Source organism: Salmo salar, chromosome 19 (genome assembly GCF_965601325.2).
Source record: "Salmo salar chromosome 19, fSalSal1, whole genome shotgun sequence".
Taxonomy (NCBI): Eukaryota; Metazoa; Chordata; class Actinopteri; order Salmoniformes; family Salmonidae; genus Salmo; species Salmo salar.
This window is the reverse complement of record NC_138309.1, coordinates 67845142-67865721: the sequence shown is the minus strand read 5'-3', so window position 1 is coordinate 67865721 and position 20580 is coordinate 67845142. Positions and strand designations below refer to the sequence as shown.

Below are 20580 nucleotides of genomic sequence, written 5' to 3'. Positions count from 1 at the left end.
GGCTGTCCATTCTGTTCATTCTATTTTTATGGTCACTCCTACCCACCCCTCCTTAAATCCTACGCCCCAGCCCTATTGTTTCCTGGCCTTGACTTGTCCATCCTTCTCTGTCCCTCACTCCAACACCGGACACTGGAACGTCTTAATCCAGACTAAATCCTCCAGCATCCCCCAGTGCATGTAGATAATGGAGCAGATCACCAGCACGTGCATTATCTGGTGGCTGTTGCACCAGTAGTCGAAGAGGCCTGGGCTAAAACGCTCGGGCACCCGGCTAAGGTTCACCAGGCCACCCATGATAGCCAGCATGTCCATGGTGAAGAAGAGGCGCAGCGAAGCTGGGCTGCCTACGCCGTCGCCCAGCCAACGGAATAGGAAGAGGAACACACGGAAGAGGGCCTGCCAGATGAAAGCGCGAAGGCGCCCGTAGTTACTACGCGCTGTGGTGGCACAGAGGATGCCCCAGGCTGAGATTAGGCTGTAGGTCAGGAGGGCCAGGATGCAAGTGACAGGGTAGCACATCAGGGTGATATAGATGATGGGCAGGCATCCTGGTTGACACAGAAACAGGAGAGTCAATGAAGATGAATGTGTGAGTGACTGTGATGAGAATAGGAAGGAAGGATACGTTTTCAAACAGGACCTGAGAAACTGATCTGGAATCTGACTTTACCTACCCAAGGTGTTGACCAGGCAGACTCCGACCATGTCAAGGGAAAGGAGTGTGTCGTAAATGGGCTCCCCGCCCTCATGGTTCATGAAGGTGTGGTAAAGCACTGAGCCCACGGTGGGGGACAGGCAGGCAAGGTAGTGGAACACACACATCCACGTTTGCTCCACCTCAGACCAGGGGATGTTAAGTGGCAGCAGCACAAGGAAACAGAAGAATGGGATTCCTGGATGGATGGAGGGAGATGTCTCAGTATTGATAGACTTTTGAAGTCTAGACTCTTATTTTGCCATGCTTTGCCAATTAGTGGTTCAAACAGCAAAGCTGCAAGAAACCTTATTGTATTTGTTGGGGTTCATTATTATTATTATTCCGTAAGGGCAAATTCACACAAATTCAAATTCCTGTGAGATGGTAAGGCCTACAAGGTTGAGTCTTTGCAAAAAGGTAAAGGGCGACATCCTGTCAAGCAGTGCCATGTAAATTGGCCACATGGTGGTGCTATAACAAGCAATTGAAGATGCAAACGTTGAAAGGTCACGCCCTTCACCCCATGAGACCTAGGGAGAATCTCAATACTCATTGTGTCCTCTCTCCTTCTCAAAACCCACTGAATGAGAAAGCCAGAGGTCCTGTTTTGAGGAGGTGAGGAGAGAGGACGTGAGGAGTATGCAACTGAGATACTCCCCTAGAGTCATAAAATGTTGTACATATGTCCCTCTCCTCACAAGAAATTATTTGCCTCTAGGACCCATAAGGTCCGCCATGATGGATTGTCCAGCCATTTTCAATTTTGTGAAAAACACTTAAAACGCTACTCCTCTCGCAACGAATGACCGATTTGCACTAAACCTAAAACATGGCATCTATGGACCAAGTTCTCTCAATGCAATATTTTCCAGCCTAGCACCTCAAACAACATGTGACCAATAAACATCCACATGGGCGTGGTCTGGCACATAAATCGGACACAGATATCCTACAGTATCTGAATTCTACGGTATTTCAATTAAATCTTTCAAGGTAAAGATTACATGTATTTAATATTTTTTGTTGTTGTAGTGGGGACATTCATCTAAAAAAGTGTAATTTTGTTTTCATTTAATATTTATGTTTAGCTCACATAATATCATTTAAAAGTACACAACGAATGTTGACATTAATAAATGCATTTCTCTACCTTCCAAAATATTTTTTAGGAGGAGTACCAAGATGGAGGCGCAGTGGATTCAACACAGTCTAGGCCAGGTATATTGGTACCAGTACATGCAGGAGAGTACACCAGATAAAGGCTTAATATGTATCCGTGAAATGGCCCTCATAGTATAATGGCCCTGCAGTTTGTTTTCTCCAACACCATTGTATTTCTCTGAAGTCTCTCTCACAGGGTGTATTGCAGCCTGCTGAGCAACTCTCCTATGCTAATCCCCTCCTGAGTTAGAGTTAGTGTTAATGTGCTTAGCTATAGAGGATATCCAAGGAGGAGTCACATCATAGAGGATGCCACACTTAGTTCAAGGGTGCATAGCCGCACGTGCTTAAACTACTACTGTTATGCACATTATGCATTGCATAGCATTATGCACATCTCAGTTGCAGGGTTCCTGACACAGTGGATAATAATTATACAAACAAAATGTATCCTAAATGTATGATAATAATTCCTCTTTTTTTGGTGCAGCTTTGAAGTTTCATGCATAGCCTATTGAGAGTTGTTGCCAAAGATAGAAAAGTGTTTTGAATATTTTTTTACCACTTTAATGGGTCAATCATACAACTCCAAGGCCAATTACTAGTGCGATATATCCAGGACAAGGACAGATTACCAGTAATCCCCCATATCCTTGTCTCTTTACACATACTTGTCTAGTTCCGGTATGCTTGTAAATGGCCCATAAGTGAGAGTAGCCCAAAGTGGCCTCTTTTTCAAACTTGCAGCTGTTAACAGTTTAATTCCTGGTGTAGTAAGACATCTACTAGCCTACAAAGACTAAATACTCACGTAGACTATACATTAAATACATAATACACATGAGATGAGACAATTTAGTAAAAAAACAGAAGAACCATAGATAACACTTTATAATATTGAATTATTAATCGTGAATACACTTTGTGAATAGTATAAATAATAAATCAATTTGTATTTCATACATTTTTTGTAAACATGCAAATGAATAAGCGTTACAATTATCAGTTATATATGCATCATCATTTAGATATATATAAACACATTTATAATGAGACATTTATGAGTTATTCTGAAGTGTAAATTATCAATAAACTATGCCAGTTGATATTTCAATGGTAGGGTCCGTATACTTACCATGGGTATAAATGTTACCAAATTCATTGTGCAAGTAGAACAAGCTTCTGATGCACCCCTGAAAGGTTGAAATTGGCCGGTACCCCGTCAGGATCAAGTCATTGAATTGAAGATGAGGAGGGGTTTTCTCCAAATTCAGTAGTCGTGGTCCATGTAAGCAAGCCATGGTGGCTTTCTCCAGCCAATGTCCCCCTGAGTTTACAGGACATCAGTTGATAGTGCAATATACATATATCCTGAAAGAGTCTCCAGTAAGTACTTTAGGAACATACATTGTCAAGTCAAGCAGGATAGTTGGCAGGATAATGTTGGCACGAGTCTCATCCTTGGAACAGGTACTGAACTTCTTAGCAAGCGACCTGTTGAGCTCACAGAGTGGCATGCTTTCTGTGTGACCAATCAGCAATCACTGTTATTCATAGGGTTAAATCTGGTGTAATCCTCACTGGAAAGCTGTGCGCGGTGTGCTCTGCTCACTATTTCAATGTCATATACCTGTTGCCACCAAGCCTCTACTCAACATTCTCCTCAATTTGTCTGTTTGTTGTGGAGTTTGTAGGCAGTATGCACAGTATATTCCAATGCTCTTGCTCTACAGTACTGTCATTTCAGCCTACAAAAACGAATCTAATCTAGGCGTTGCACCACAATGAGTATGAGGAATAGTTGAGATAAAGATGCTTTAAAGAAGCTATGGTAAATGTGGCACAGGCCATTTCAAGATGGGCAACCTACAGTACTGCTCAAACAAACTACACCAACAAGATATTGTTTGAAAGCAATGACATCACATCTTGAAAGATAAAAAATAAATACATGCAAAAATAAACTTTTGCCACACTGATGGTATTTCCAGTCTGTTTTTATTCCATCAAAACTGTCCAAAAATGTACAGGTGTTTGCCACAGGTAGTAAAAAAAAAACTTTCCCATACAAAATACATTTGTTTGAGTTTGAGTTTATAAAACTATGCAGACAAAAACTGGACTGATTCAATCAACACATTAAATATTTGTAGCACACAAACTCTCAAAACATGATTCACCGTATCCAGTAAGTGTAGTAAGACAGGTGGTTACGAAATTAAATAAGACAGACACATAATCAAGATAAACTTGTAGAAAATATAAACTACAAAGAAGGTATGCCCTAACAAGACTTAATAAATGTGTGTTTTCTTAGTTCTAGTGATATTACAGACATGGCATAAAAACGATTAAAAAAAATATGGCAGGCAGGACTGGTTTGGCATGGACAGGGAGATATGAATAATTATACAAAAACTAAAGATCATTTAAAAAGGGAATTAAAACAAATATAAAACAACAACAGCTATGTAAAAGTTAAATGCTGTAAATGGCCACCGTCGCCCTGGTCAACCTAGGAGGAGAAAGACAAGAGGGAGAGAAAGTGGTCAACACAATTCATATTCATACTGCCCAATATTTAAAATCTATAGGATCATCTATAGGACAAGTTTAGTCTACCTTTAATGTTTTACCTTAGTATCCACTATTCCCAAAGAATCCTGTTAATTCATATTTGTTCTCCTTTGCACCTCCTGAAAATAAAATGAAAAAATATAGAAAAAATAAGACCATTTTGTATCAATTTATCTCTTATCTGCCCAAGATAAACACTCAAAGACACAGACATTTGTTTGCTTGATTACATAATACCACTGCTCTTTAAATATATCCAGAGGGGCAATGCAGACAGTGTTCCCCACAAAAGCTGGCATGGTAATGCCAACACTTCAACAGAATCTTTCAATAACTTAAATTCCTTGGTTGAACGTGTGCATGGCTGCGGGAAGATGTTTTGGGTTAGAGGTCCTGTCGATGGGGTAACAAAGTCATGTAAGGAGTAATAAAGTAAGGAGTAATGAAGGCCTGTTCAAATTTTGTGGACATTCATTTTTAATAATAATAAAAAATATATATATTTATCGGGGGGTGCTGCAGTCAGCACGCCTACTTCCCGCGGCTGTAAATATTTGTATGAACATAACAAGATTCAACAACTGAGACAAGCTGAACAAGTTCCACAGACATGTGACTAACAGAAATGGAATAATGTGTCCCTGAACAAAGGGTGGGTCAAAAGTAACAGTCAGTATCTGGTGTGGCAACCAGCTGCATTAAGTACTGCAGTGCATCTCCTCCTCATGGACTGCACCAGATTTGCCAGTTCTTGCTGTGAGATGTTACCCCACTTTTCCACCAATGCACCTGCATGTTCCTGGACATTTCTAGGGGGGAATGGCCCTAGCCCTCACCCTCCGATCCAACAGGTCCCAGACGTGCTCAATAGGATTGAGATCCGGGCTCTTCGCTGGCCATGGCAGAACACTGACATTCCTGTCTTGCAGAAAATCACGCACAGAACGAGCAGTATGGCTGGTGGTATTGTCATGCTGGAGGGTCATGTCAGGATGAGCCTGCAGGAAGGGTACCACATGAGGGAGGAGAATGTCTTCCCTGTAACGCACAGCGTTGAGATTGCCTGCAATGACAACAAGCTCAGTCCGATGATGCTGTGACACACCGCCTCAGACCATGACGGACCCTCCACCTCCAAATCGATCTCGCTCCAGAGTACAGGGCTCAGTGTAACGGTCATTCCTTTGACGATAAACGCGAATCTGACCATCGTCAGAGATGAGCACTTTTTGCCAGTCCTGTCTGGACCAGCGACGGTGGGTTTGTGCCCATAGGCAACATTGTTGCCGCTGATGTCTGGTGAGGACCTGCCTTACAACAGGCCTACAAGCCCTCAGTCCAGCCTCTCTCAGCCTATTGCGGACAGTCTGAGCACTGATGGAGGGATTGTGCGTTCCTGGTGTAACTCGGGCAGTTGTTGTTGCCATCCTGTACCTGTCCCGCAGGTGTGATGTTCGGATGTACCGATCCTGTGCAGGTGCTGTTACATGTGGTCTGCCACTGCGAGGACGATCAGCTGTCCGTCCTGTCTCCCTGTAGTGCTGTCTTAGGTGTCTCACAGTTCGGACATTGCAATTTATTGTCCTGGCCACATCTGCAGTCCTCATGCCTCCTTGCAGCATGCCTAAGGCACATTCACGCAGATGAGCAGGGACCCTGGGCATCTTTCTTTTGGTGTTTTTCAGAGTCAGTAGAAAGGCCTCTTAGTGTCCTAAGTTTTCATAACTGTGACCTTAATTGCCTACCGTCTGTAAGTTGTTAGTGTCTTAACGACCGTTCCACAGGTGCATGTTCATTAATTGTTTATGGTTCATTGAAGAAGCATGAGAAACAGTGTTTAAACCCTTTACAATGAAGATTTGTGAAATTATTTTAGAAAGACAGGGTCCTGAAAAAGGGATGTTTCTTTTTTTGCTGAGTTTACTTACAATGATGACAACAGTTCTATATTGGAATCCTGTATGATATGATGAATTTCATTATACTGTAGGAAGCAAGCTTATGTCCTATAAAGGCAGGCACTCTATGAGTTTATACTGCACAATTTGACAGAATCCACTCAATGGTTACAATGTTGGGGCCCTCTATAACTTGTCCATTGAAAGTGCCATAAGTTTGCTTTATATTTGTCATTTCACGTACACTACCTGTCAAAAGTTTTACAACGCCTACTCATTCAAGGGTTTTTCTTTATTTTTACTATTTTCTACATTGCAGAACAATTGTCAAGACATCAAAACTATGAAATAACACATATGAAATAGATTTTATATTTGAGATTCTTCAAATAGCCACCCTTTGCCTTGATGACAGCTTTGCACACTCTTGGCATTCGCTCAACCAGCTTCATGAGGTAGTCACTTGGAATGCATTTCAATTAAAAGGTGTGCCTTGTTAAAAGTTAATATTTACTTTTCAGCCAATCAGTTGTGTTGTGACAAGATAGGGGTGGTATACAGAAGATAGCCCTATTTGGTAAAAGACCAAGTCCATAATATGGCAAGAACAGCTCGAATAAGCAAAGAGAAATGACAGTCCATCATTACTTTAAGACATGAAGGTCAGTCAATACGGAACATTAAGAACTTTGAAAGTTTCTTCAAGTGCAGTCGCAAAAACCATCAAGCACTATGATGAAACTGGCTCTCATGAGGACTGCCACAGGAATGGAAGACCCAGAGTTACCTCTGCTGCAGAGGATAAGTTCATTAGAGTTAGCAGCGTCAGAAATTACAGCCCAAATAAATGCTTCACAGAGTTCAAGTAACAGATACATCAACATCAACTGTTCAGAGGAGACTGCGTGAAGCAGGCTTTCATGGTCGAATTGCTGCAAAGAAACCACTACTAAAAGGACATCAATAAGAGGAAGACTTAGTTGGGCCAAGAAACACGAGCAATGAACATTAGACCGGTGGGAATTTGTCCTTTGGTCTGGAGTACAAATTGGAGATTTTTGGTTCCAACCACCGTGTATTTGCGAGACACGGTGTGGGTGAACGGATGATCTCTGCATGTGTTTTTCCCACCGTAAAGTATGGAGGAGGAGGTGTTATGGTGTGGGGGTGCTTTGCTGGTGACACTGTCTGTGATTTATTTAGAATTCAAGGCATTCTGCAGTGATACGCCATCCCATCTGGTTTGGGCATAGTGGGACTATCATTTGCACTGAGATGCAGTGCCTTAGACCACTGCGCCACTCAGGAGCCCTACTAAGAAGGAGTGTGATGGAGTGCTGCATCAGATGACCTGGCCTCCACAATCCCCTGACCTCAACCATCAGGACTGTGATTACTTACCACGGACTAGCAGAACCCTTTTTCTTATTTCACGACTCTGACGAGCCCGAGGCGAAGGATATACGGTTCCCTTGGGAACAGGCCCCGACCCAAGTGATCTGCGTAAAGAGGAGGCGGAGAAAGAGAGGCCGGAGGGCGGGCTGCCTTCTGAGGAGTCAGAGGCGATCTAATAAACCCCCACTCCCCTCAATTCTGCTAGCAAACATGCAATCATTGGACAATAAAATGGACGCGTTATTGGGAAGATTAAACTACCAACGGGACATTAAATACTGTAACATCTTACGCTTCACGGAGTCGTGGCTGAACGACGACAATATCAACATACAGCTGGCTGGTTATACGATGTACCGGCAGGATAGAACAGTGGCATCTGGTAAGACAAGGGGCGGCGGTCTATGTATTTTTGTAAACAACAGCTGGTGCATGATATCTAAGGAAGTCTTGAGCTATTGCTCGCCTGAGGTAGAGTTTCTCATGATAAGCTGCAGACCACATTACCTACCGAGAGAGTTTTCATCTATATTCTTTGTAGCTGTTTACATACCACCACAGTCAGAGGCTGGCACTAAGATAGCATTGAATGAGCTGTGTTCCGCCATAAGCAAACAAGAAAACGCTCACCCAGAGGCGGCGCTCCTAGTAGCCGGGGACTTTAATGCAGGGAAACTTAAATCAGTTTTACCAAATTTCTATCAGCGTGTTAAATGTGCAACCAGAACTCTGGACCATTTATACTACACACAGAGATGCATACAAAGCTCTCCCTCACCCTCCATTTGGCAAATCTGACCATAATTCCATCCTCCTGATTCCTGCTTACGAGGAAAAATTAAAGCAGGAAGCACCAGTGACTAGATCAATAAAAAAAAGTGGTCAGATGAAGCCGATGCTAAGCTACAAGACTGTTTTGCTAGCACAGGCTGGAATATGTTCTGGGATTCCTCCAATGGCATTGAGGAGTACACCACATCTGTCATTGGCTTCATCAATAAGTGCATCGATGATGTCGTCCCCACAGTGACCGTACGAACATGCCCCAACCAGAAGCCATGGATTACAGGCAGCATCCACACTGAGCTAAAGGCTAGAGCTGCCTCTTTCAAGGAGCGGGACTCTAACCCGGAAGCTTATAAGAAATCCTGCTATGCCCTCTGACGAACGATCAAACAGGCAAAGGGTCAATAGAGGACTAAGATCGAGTCGTACTACACCGGCTCTGACGCTTGTCGGATATGGCAGGGCCTGCAAAGCATTACAGACTACAAAGGGAAGCACAGCCGAGAGCTGCCCAGTGACACAAGCCTACCAGACGAGCTAAACTGTTTCTATGCTCTCCTCGAGGCAAATAACACTGAAACAGACGTGAGAGCACCAGCTGTACTGGAAGACTGTGTGATCACACTCACCGCAGCCGATATGAGTAAGACCTTCAGACAGGTCAACATTCACAAGGTCGCAGGGCCGGACGGATAACCAGGACGTGTACTGCGAGCATGCGTTGACCAACTAGCAAGTGTCTTCACTGACATTTTCAACCTCTCACTGTCCGAGTCTGTAATACCAACATGTTTTAAGCAGACCACCATAGTGCCTGTGCCCAAGAACACTAAGGTAACCTGCCTAAATGACTACCGACCCGTAGCACTCACGTCTGTAGCCATGAAGTGCTTTGAAAGGCTGGTCATGGCTCACAACACCATCAACACCATCATCCCAGAAACCCTAGACCCACTCCAATTTGCATACCACCCCAACAGATCCACAGATGATGCCGTCTCTATTGCACTCCACACTGCCCTTTCCCACCTGGACAAAAGGAACACCTATGTGAGAATGCTATTTATTGACTACAGCTCAGCGTTCAACACCATAGTGCCCTCAAAGCTCATCAATACGCTAAGGACCCTGGGACTAAACACCTCCCTCTGCAACTGGATCCTGGACTTCCTGACGGGCCACCCCCAGGTGGTAAGGGTAGGTAACAACACATCCGCCACGCTGATCCTCAACACAAGGACCCCTCAGGGGTGTGTGCTCAGCCCACTCCTGTACTCCTTGTTCACCCATGAATGTATGGTCAAGCACGACTCCAACAGTATCATTACATTTGCTGATGACACATCAGTGGTAGGCCTGATCACCGACAACAACGTGATCAAGACAAACGAGATGATTGTGGACTACAGGAAAAAGAGGACCGAGCACGCCCCCATTCTCATCGACGGGGCTGTAGTGGAGCAGGTTGAGAGCTTCAAGTACCTTGGTGTCCATATCACCAACACACTAACATGGTCCAAGCACACCAAGACAGTCGTGAAGCGGGCACGACAAAACCTATTCCCCCTCAGGAGACTGAAAAGATTTGGCATGGGTCCTCAGATCCTCAAAAGGTTCTACAGCTGCACCGTCGAGAGCATCCCGACTGGTTGTATCACTGCCTGGTATAGCAATTGCTCGGCCTCCTACCAAAGGCACTACATAGCCACCCTAGTTAGAGACTTCTCCCTGCTACCCCACGGCAAGAGGTACCAGAGCACCAAGACTAGGTACAAGAGGCTTCCAAACAGCTTCTACCCCCAACCCATAAGACTCCTAAACATCTAGTCAAATTAATATCCAGACTATTCGCATTGCCCCCCCCCCCCCCCCCTCCCCACCACTGCCACTCTCTGTTGTCATCTATGCATAGTCACTTTAATTAACTCTACCTACTGTAATTTCCGGACTATAAGCCGCAACTTTTTTCCCAGGCTTTGAACGTCGCGGCTTAAACAATGACGCGGCTAATATATGGATTTTTCCCGCTTTCAAATTATTTTCAAAAAAAAAACACATTCTGTGACGTGTTCAGTTTTTTGGTGGCATGAAGCTTTCATTAGACCAATGAAATTGCCGAACGGGTTAAGGTCAAACAACTATTTTTGTTTACTGTTTAGATTAAATCGAGCGCTCTCAAACTTCCCATCATTCTGATTACGGTAGTCATTTTGTCACCCTGATTCCTGGGGGTACAACAAAATATTTGCAGCCACTCGACATCAGTGTAAATCGTGCATTTAAGGTGGCGCTCCATGTTCAGCGGGAGGCTTGGATGACAAGTGGGGAGAAATCCTTCACTAAAACGGGCCGCATGCGAAGAGCAACTTATGGTCAAGTCTGCCAATGGGTCCTGACAGCGTGGAGCATTGTCAAAAAATCCACTATCATCAACGGGTTTCGAAAGGCTGGACTGCTGCATGTTGAAGAGGGCTCAGCGGGGGATTTGCCTCCGGATGAAAGTGACGAGAGCGACAATGAAAACGATCCAATATCGGATGAAGCAATTCTGAGGCTATTCAACTCCGACACCGAAGGAGATGGTTTCAGTGCACAGGAGAAGGAAGATGGTGACCAATAACTTTCTTGGTAGGCTACTGTTTACTGCAAATGTTTAATTTTTTGTTACAAGCCGTGTTTCGTTAAAGCCTATTTATTTTTGTTACAAGCCGTGTTTCGTTAAAGCCTATTTATGTTTGTTACAAGCCGTGTTTCGTTAAAGCCTATTTATTTTTGTTACAAGCCGTGCTTCGTTAAAGCCTGTGTAAAGTTCATTTGTTTCAATGTACCGGTAGGCACCTGCGGCTTATAGACATGTGCGGCTTATTTATGTTCAAAATAAAAAAAAAATTAAATTCAGTGGGTGCGGCTTATATTCAGGTGTGCTTAATAGTCCGGAAATTACGGTACATGTACATACTACCTCAACTAACCGGTGCCCCTGCACATTGACTCTGAACCAGCACCCCCCTGTATATATCGATATTTTTTACTGCTGCTCTTTAATTACTTGTTACTTTTATCTCTTATTCTTATCCATATTTTTTGAAACTGCACTGTCGGTTAGGGGCTTGTAATTAAGCATTTCACTGTAAGGTCTACACCTGTTGTATTCGGCGCATGTGACTAATACGATTTGATTTGAAATTGAGATGGTTTGGGATGAGTCGGACCACAGAGTGAAGGAAAAGCAGCCAACAAGTGCTCAGCATATGTGGGAACTCCTTCAAGACTGTTAGAAAAGCATTCCGGATGAAGCTGGTTGAAAGAATGCCAAGAGTGCAAAGCTGTCATCAAGGCAAAGGGTGGCTATTTGAAGAATCTCAAATATAAAATATATTTAGATTTGTTTAACACTTATTTGGTTACTACATGATTCCCTATGTGTTATTTCATAGTTTTGATGTCTTCACTATTATTCTACAATGTAGAAAATAGAAAAAATAAAGAAAAACCCTTGAATGAGTAGGTGTTCTAAAACTTTTGACCGGTAGTGTATATATTTTTTAAAGATTTGATTTGATATTTTATAAACAATAGACAACATACACATACAAATGACTACATCATACAAACATCACACCTGCCCAGACCCACTAGCCCCCATCCCTATCTCCAGTGCCCTTATCACTTTCTGCCACATGGCCTCAAACTGCACAATTTTGTTTCTCTCCATCGCCCACATTCTTTCAATTTTGAGATAATAAAACATTTGACCTTTCCATTGCGTGAACGACAGAGGATGTGCTGATTTCCAGTTTGAGTAGAATTTTAAAAATATATAATAATTGATGAGAAGATTATTGTCCAACTCATTGGGTATCTCACTGAACCCTCATTTGTCACGTCTTAAAATATACACAGATGAATTAAAAGTACATTTACATTTCAATACCTCTGAAATCATTAGTAGTTTACACTTCAGACATGACTCTATTGTACTGTAGAATTTGGGAATTGTCTCTTGTATAATACATTTTATACATTAATTTATACTGGATTAAGCATACATTTTCATTAACTGTAATCCGGTTAGTTATGTTACAACATTCCATCCATCTTGTGCCAATATCAACAACAACAAAAATATCTTGGTTCGAATAGTTTATATTTTTTTCTAAGAGATTGTCAGTTGTAAGGTGTTGTATAGATTGCCTATAATATGAATATCCTTTTCTGACTCAAATAAAACTCCCTCAAGATTGCTCTGATGTCCAGATTTCAAATCTACATTTTGTGACATAAAATATGTATTTGAAAATATCTACATTGGTCGACCCAAAATTGCTTTTTAAAGCTGTCATGGAAATAAATGTATTTCCTATTACCAAGTCATTTATGATTTCTATGCTTTTAGTTTTCCATGTGGGCCAATTTATCAAATAATTCTGAAAAGCTATCCAAGGATTGTTCCATAAGGTTGTATTTGTTATTTCTAAAGTTTGGCTGGCTACTTAAATCAGGATATATTGTATAAAAAAGGTAAAAACAAGTGAGTTTAGGGGTAGCAAAGCAAAGCACAAAGCAATAGCAATAGGTATGTGAAGCCAGCAGGTGTGCAAAGCTGTTCTATCTTAACTGCTACTCTACTTTCCAGGATCCAATCTCTCCAAGTAGGAGATTTATCACTATCCACTCCTATCAATACAGTTTATTGTCTATTTGACTTCTGACTGGTTACCATAATCCCTTAGTCAAAATACAATCAAGCTCATGGTGTCTTGCTCAAGGTGGTGATGTGAACTCAACTTTGCTCCACTCTTTTTACTCCATTGGCACTAGGTCATGTTCAATAGGCATTTAACGGGAAAAAAACGGACTGAAACAGGGAGGGACTCTACCGGGACTTGTCCAATAAGAAACTCTCATTTCCATGATCAATCGCCAACCGTTTTAAAGCATTTTTGCATTGCGTGCCCTAATGAACATAAGCCTGGTCTGCACTTTTTACCTCGCCATGATTTGCCCTGCGGGTGAATGTGCAGCTTGAGGTGCTGCTGAATGTGTATCTGGTGCGGTGGCTGAAGCAACGCAGTGTCAGGCCCGTGTGGCGGGGCTTTCATTTGGGTGCTGGGCGCAGATGCAAGGGAGAGGCTGGCAGTGCCCACAGGCTTGGGTGGGGCCTCTGAAACAGCTGCGGCAGGGGCCTCGGGGGGGAAGAAGGACACTACGGGCACAAATGAGGGGATGGGGGGATAGGAGATGGAGGGCCAAGGAGTGGGAGCTGGGGGGAAGGAGACGACTGAGGAAAGAGGATGAAGGGATTTTATAGAAAAGAGAAGGAGTGGATGGCATGGCAGGATGAAAGAGGGATGAAAGAAGGGGAGAAAGAAGAGGAGGGTTTGTAAAGCACACAGATGCAAAAGCTCAAAAGCACAATCAGGATGAACACAAAGACAACAAGACAGAACAAACCAAAGCCAGACTGACACTGAACAAAATATGAAACACATGGAGATATGCTATATATGCTAAAGTATGTGGACACCCCTTCAAATTAGTGGATTTGGCTATTTCAGCCACACCCGTTGCTGACAGGTGTATAAAATCGAGCACACAGCCATTCAATCTCCATAGACAAACATTGGCAGTAGAATGGTCTTACTTTAGAGTTCAGTGACTTTCAACGTGGCATTGTCATAGGATGCCACCTTTCCAACAAGTCAGAGCCCTGCTAGAGCTGCCCCGGTCAACTGTAAGTGCTGTTATTGTAAAGTGGAAATGTCTAGGAGCAACAATGGGTCAGCCGCGAAGTGGTAGGCCACACAAGCTCACAGAATGGGACCGCCGGATGCTGAAGCGTGTTGCGCGTACAAATAGTCTGTCCTTGAAATGCTGACTGCGAGCCAGGCCTAATCGCCCAACATCAGTGCCTGACCTCACTAATGCTCTTGTGGCTAAATGAAAGTAAGTCCCTACAGCAATGTTCCAACATCTAGTGCAGTGGTTCCCAAACTTTTTATAGTCCTGTACCCCTTCAAACATTCAACCTCCAGCTGCGTACCCCCTCCAGCACCAGGGTCAGCGCACTCTCAAACGTTGTTTTTTGCCATCATTGTAAGCCTGCCACACACAAACTATATGATACATTTATTAAACATAAGAATGAGTGTGAGTTTGTCACAACCCGGCTCGTGGAAAGTGACAAAGAGCTCTTATAGGACCAGGGCACAAATAATAATATAATAATAATCAATAATTTTGCTCTTTATTTAACCATCTTACATATGAAACCTTATTTGTTCATCGAAAATTGTGAATAACTCACCATAGGTTAATGAGAAGGGTGTGCTTGAAAGGATGCTCATAACTCTGCAATGTTGGTTTGTATTGGAGAGAGTCTCGTCTTAAATCATTTTCCACACACAGTCTGTGCCTGTATTTAGTCTTCATGCTAGTGAGGGCCGAGAATCCACTCTCACATAGGTACGTGGTTGCAAAGGGCATCAGTGTCTTAACAGCGCGATTTGCGAAGGCTGGATACTCTGAGCGCAGCCCAATCCAGAAATCTGTCAGTGGCTTCTGATTAAATAAAATTTTCACAGAACCGCTTGTTGCAATTTCGATGAGGCTCTCTTGTTCAGATATCAGTAAGTGGACTGGAGGCAGGACATGAAAGGGATAACGAATCCAGTTTGTGTCATCCATTTCAGGAAAGTACCTGCGTAATTGCTCACCCAACTCATTCAGGTGCTTCGCTATATCACATTTGACATTGTCCGTAAACTTAAGTTCATTTGCACACAAAAAAATCATACAGTGATGGAAAGACCTGGGTGTTGTCCTTGTTAATGTAGACAGAGAAGAGCTCCAACTTCTTAATCAAAGCCTCAATTTTGGCCCGCACATTGAATATTGTTGCGGAGAGTCCCTGTAATCCTAGATTCAGATCATTCAAGCGAGAAAAAACATCACCCAGATATAGTGCCTTGCAAAAGAAACTTGGCGTTTTTCCTATTTTGTTGCATTACAACCTGTAATTTAAACTGATTTTTATTTGGATTTCATGTCATGGACATACACAAAATAGTCCAAATTGGTGTAGTGAAAAAAATAACTTCAAACATAAAAAAACGGAAAAGTGGTGCGTGCATATGTTTTCACCCCCTACGCTATGAAGCCCCTAAATAACATCTGGTGCAACCAATTACCTTCAGAAGTCACATAATTTCTTCAATAAAGTCCACCTGTGTGCAATCTAAGTGTCACATGATCTGTCACATGATCTCAGTACATATACACCTGTTCTGAAAGGCCCCAGAGTCTGCAACACCACTAAGCAAGGGGCACCACCAAGCAAGCGGCACCATGAAGACCAAGGAGCTCTCCAAACAGGTCAGAAACAAAGTTGTGGAGAAGTACAGATCAGGGTTGGGTTCTAAAAAAAATATCCGAAACTTTAACCTGTTGGGGCTAGGGGGCAGTATTTTCATGGCTGGATAAAAAAAACGTACCCGATTTAATCTGGTTACTAATCCTACCCAGTAACTAGAATATGCATATACTTATTATATATGGATAGAAAACACCCTAAAGTTTCTAAAACTGTTTGAATGGTGTCTGTGAGTATAACAGAACTCATTTGGCAGGCAAAACCCTGAGACATTTCTGACAGGAAGTGGATACCTGATGTGTGGATACCTATTGCTTCCACTAGATGTCACCAGCCTTTACAAAGTGTTTTGAGTCTTATACTGTGAGATCTGACCGAACAAGAGCCTTGGAACGGTGATGGCCGATTAGACTCTGGCGCACGAGGTCATGTTGGGTACACTCGTTCCAATACGTTTTAAAAGAGAATGCATTCGTCCACCTTGAATATTATTCATGTTCTGGTTAAAAAAGGCACTAATGATTTATGCTATACAACGTTTGACATGTTTGAACGAACGTAAATATATTTTTTCCCCTCGTTCATGAAGTGAAGTCCGGCGGGCTTAGATCATGTGCTAACAACACGGAGCTTTTTGGACATAAATGATGAGCTTTTTTGAACAAAACTACATTCGTTATGGACCTGGGATTCCTGGAAGTGACATCTGATGAAGAGAATCAAAGGTAATGGATTATTTACATAGTTTTTTCGATTTTAGATCTCTCCAACATGGCCGTTTGCCTGTATCGCAAAGCGTATTTTTCTGGGCACAGTGCTCAGATTATTGCAAAGTGTGATTTCCCAGTAAGGTTATTTTTAAATCTGGCAAGTCGATTGCGTTCAAGAGATGTAAATCTATAATTCTTTAAATGACAATATAATATTTTACCAATGTTTTCTAATTTTAATTATTTAATTTGTGGTGCTGACTTGACTGCCGGTTATTGAAGGGAAACGATTTCCTGAACATCAACGCCATAGTAAAACGCTGTTTTTGGATATAAATATGAACTTGATAGAACTAAAAATGCATGCATTGTCTAACATAATGTCCTAGGAGTGTCATCTGATGGAGATGTCAAAGGTTAGTGCATCATTTTAGCTGGTTTTATGGTTTTGGTGACGCCTGTCTTTGAATTGACAAAACATTACACACAGCTATTGTCAATGTACTCTCCTAATATAATCTAACTTTATGCTTTCGCCGTAAAACCTTTTTGAAATCGGACAACGTGGTTAGATTAAGGAGATGTTTATCTTTCAAAGGGTGTAAGATAGTTGTATGTTTGAAAAATTTGAATTTTGACATTTATTTGGTTTCAAATTTGCCGCTCTTGAAATGCACCTGCTGTTGATAGGGTGCACCACGGGTGGCACGCTAGCATCCCACATAGCCCCAAGAGGTTAAACATCCCACGGAGCACCGTTGAATCCATTATTAAAAAATGGAAAGAATATGGCACTACAACAAACCTGCCAAGAGAGGGCCACCCACCAAAACTCACGGATCAGGCCAGGAAGCATTAATCAGAGAGGCAGCACAGAGACCAAAGATAACCCTGAAGGAGCTGCAAAGCTCCACAGCAGAGATTGTAGTTTCTGTCCATAGAACCACTAAGCCGTACACTCCACAGAGCTGGGCTTTACGGAAGAGTGGCCAGAAAAAGCCATTGCTTAAAGACAAAAATAAGCAAACACGTTTGGTGTTCACCTGAAAGCATGTGTGATACTCCCCAAACATATGGAAGAAGGCACTCTGGTCAGATGAGACAAAAATTTAGCTTTTTGGCTATCAAGGAAAACGCTATTCCTGGCGCAAACCCAGCACCTCTCATCACTCCGAGAACACCATCCCCACAGTGAAGCATGGTGGTGGCAGCATCATGCGGTGGGGATGTTTTTCATCAGCAGGGACTGGGAAACTGGTCAGAATTGAAGGAATGATAGATGGCGCTAAATACACGGACATTTTTGAGGGAAACCTGTTTCAGTCTTCCAGAGATTTGGGACTGGGACAGAGGTTCACCTTCCAGCAGGACAATGACCCTAAGCATACTGCTAAAGCATCACTCGAGTGGTTTAAGGGGAAACATTTAAATAGCTTGGAATGGCCTAGTCAAAGCCCAGACCTCAATCCAACTGAGAATCTGTGGTATGACTTAAAGATTTCTGTACACCAGCGGAACCCATCCAACTTGAAGGAGCAGAAGCAGTTTTGCCTTGAATAATGGGCAAAAATCCCAGTGACTAGATGTGCCAAGCTTATTGTCACGCCCTGACCTTAGAGAGCCGTTTTATTTCTCTATTTGGTTAGGTCAGGGTGTGATGTGGGGTGGGCATTCTATGTTGTTTATTTCTTTGTTTTTGGCCGAGTATGGTTCCTAATCAGAGGCAGCTGTCTATCGTTGTCTCTGATTGGGAATCATACTTAGGCAGCCCTTTTCCCACCTGTGATTGTGGGATCTTGTTTTTGTGTAGCTGCCTGTGAGCAGCCCAGAATGTCATGTTTCATTTTTCTCCTGTTCTGTTTGGTGAGTTTCATCTTCATTAAAAGATGTGGAATTCCATGCACGCTGCGCCTTGGTTTATTTATGATCGGGAGTTTGAAGATAGTGAACGTGACACTTACAGAGACATACCCCAAGAGACTTGCAGCTGTAATTGCTGCAAAAGGTGGCTCTTCAAAGTATTGACTTTGGGGGGGTGAATAGTTATGCACGCTCAAAGTTTTCAATTTTTTTGTCTTATTTCTTGTTTGTTTCACAAGAAAAAATATTTTTCATCTTCAAAGTGGTAGGCCTGTTGTGCAAATGAAATGATACAACCCCCCCCCCCCCCCCGCCCCCCCCCAAAAAATCAATTAATTCCAGGTTGTAAGGCAACAAAAAAGGAAAAATGCCAAGGGGGGTGAATACTTTCGCAAGCCACTGTATGCCAGCCGTGTGAGAAACTCGTCATCAAGTGAAAAGACAAGTGAAAATTATGGTCAGTAAAGAAAACTATAAGCTAGTCTCTCAATTAAAAAAAAGTATCAATACTTTGCCCCTTGATAACCAGCACACTTCTGTATGTTGTAAAAGCTTTACATGGTCGCTGCCCATATCATTGCATAGTGCAGAAAATACACATTGAGTTCAGGGGCCTTGCTTTAACAAAGTTAACCATTTTTACTGTAGTGTTCAAAACGTCTTGCAAGCTGTCAGGCATTCCCTTGGCAGTAAGAGCCTCTCGTGGATGCTGCAGTGTACCCAAGTGGCGTCGGAAGCAACTGCTTGCACGCGCGTTACCACTCCACTATGTCTAACTGTCATGGCTTTTGTGCCATCAGTACAGATACCAACACATCTTGACCACCAAAGTCCATTTGATGTCACAAAGCTGTCCAGTACTTTATAAATATCCTCTCCTGTTATCCTGGGTTCCAGTGGTTTGCAGAAGAGGATGTCTTCCTTAATTGACCCCCCATAAACGTAACGGACATATACCAGGAGTTGTGCCAGGCCGGCCCCATCTGTTGACTCATCCAGCTGTAACGCATAGAATTCACTAGCGTGTATACGAAGCAGTAATTGTTTCAAAACATCTCCTGCCATGTCACTGATGCGTCGTGAAACAGTGTTGTTTGATGAAGTCATTGTCTGTATAGTTTCTTTGGCCATTTCCCCCAGCATTGTCCCGGCAGCAGGAAGAATTAAGTCCACCACAATAGTATGGGGCTTGCCTGTCCTAGCCACTCGGTAGCTCACCATAAAAGACGCTTCTAGCCCCTTCTTATTAATATATCTGTTGCTTTTATACATGTCTTACTGCTCAAAAGTCACCTTAATTCTCGCTCAAAAAACTCATGTGGCATATCTATTCAAATTTGAATTTTTTGTTTCTATAAATGTCTGGCAAGAGTGAAGGTTTAATCGAGTTGTGAGATAATACTTTTGCACATATAACACACTGTGGCTGAGGAAAGGCACTACTCCCCATATAAGTGAACCCCAAATCAATGTAGTTCTCATCACATTTGCAACGTCCCTGTCTGTTGTTCTGTGCTTTTCCGGGTAAGGGGGCAGTAGCTCTTCAGCTGCATCAGATTCACAACTGTTAGTGTCCATGCTAGCTTGGCTAACAACAAATGTAGAATTACTGATGCTAGCATTGGACATGCTCGTGGAAGCAGAACAACTTGTGTCGTCGACAGGTGCAGGTGTAGTACTGATGGTAGTAGCAGTACTACCAGTAGAGCTGGTATGTGTCTCTATGGACGTGGGCCTTACTAAATGGACTGTTTGAAAATGTGAAGAAAAAACTATGTATGTATGTACTTTTAAAATGAATCACATTTTTATTTGGCTTACCCCAAATGGCATTGCGTGTACCCCAGTTTGGGAATACCTGATCTAGTGGAAAGCCTTCCCAGAAGAGTGGAAGGTGTTATAGCAGCAAAGGGGGGACCGATTCCATATTAATGCCCATGATTTTGGAATGAGATGTTCGACGAGCAGGAGTCCACATACTTTTGGTCATATAGTGTACAAGAACTCGGACGAAGACACAAAATAAATGTATGGGATATGTCAAACAAAACATTGTTGCTATTGCAGATACCTAATACTGGGTTTGGGACTACTGATGTAAATATAATTATGTTTCTGTAA

General features: G+C 42.6%; 2 protein-coding genes across 18 annotated transcripts in view; both read right to left on the bottom strand.

The window, feature by feature from the left end:
* Positions 1–30: 30 nt before the first annotated feature.
* LOC106579068 (progestin and adipoQ receptor family member 4) lies at positions 31–3291 on the bottom strand. The gene is made up of 3 exons (XM_014158568.3): positions 2997–3291; positions 678–896; positions 31–551 (listed from the first exon to the last, which is right to left on the bottom strand). Exons 1-3 carry the CDS (start codon positions 3160–3162, stop codon positions 115–117), a joined length of 822 nt encoding a protein of 273 aa, XP_014014043.1. The 5' UTR covers positions 3163–3291; the 3' UTR covers positions 31–114.
* A 551-nt stretch (positions 3292–3842) lies between these two features.
* cmn (calymmin) overlaps positions 3843–20580 on the bottom strand; it is an 84320-nt gene continuing 67582 nt past the window's right edge. For 13 of the 17 annotated variants that reach the window (XM_014158572.3, XM_082965896.1, XM_082965900.1 and 10 more), the window contains 3 exons: positions 13508–13798; positions 4498–4557; positions 3843–4376 (listed from right to left, as the gene is read on the bottom strand). In XM_014158572.3, coding sequence (XP_014014047.2) covers positions 4499–4557; positions 13508–13798 — 350 coding nt within the window. In that variant the 3' untranslated portion in view covers positions 3843–4376; position 4498. Of the gene's footprint in view, positions 4377–4483; positions 4558–13507; positions 13799–20580 lie in introns of all 17 variants that reach the window. The other 4 variants (XM_082965903.1, XM_082965906.1, XM_082965897.1 and 1 more) reach the window with 3 other exon arrangements.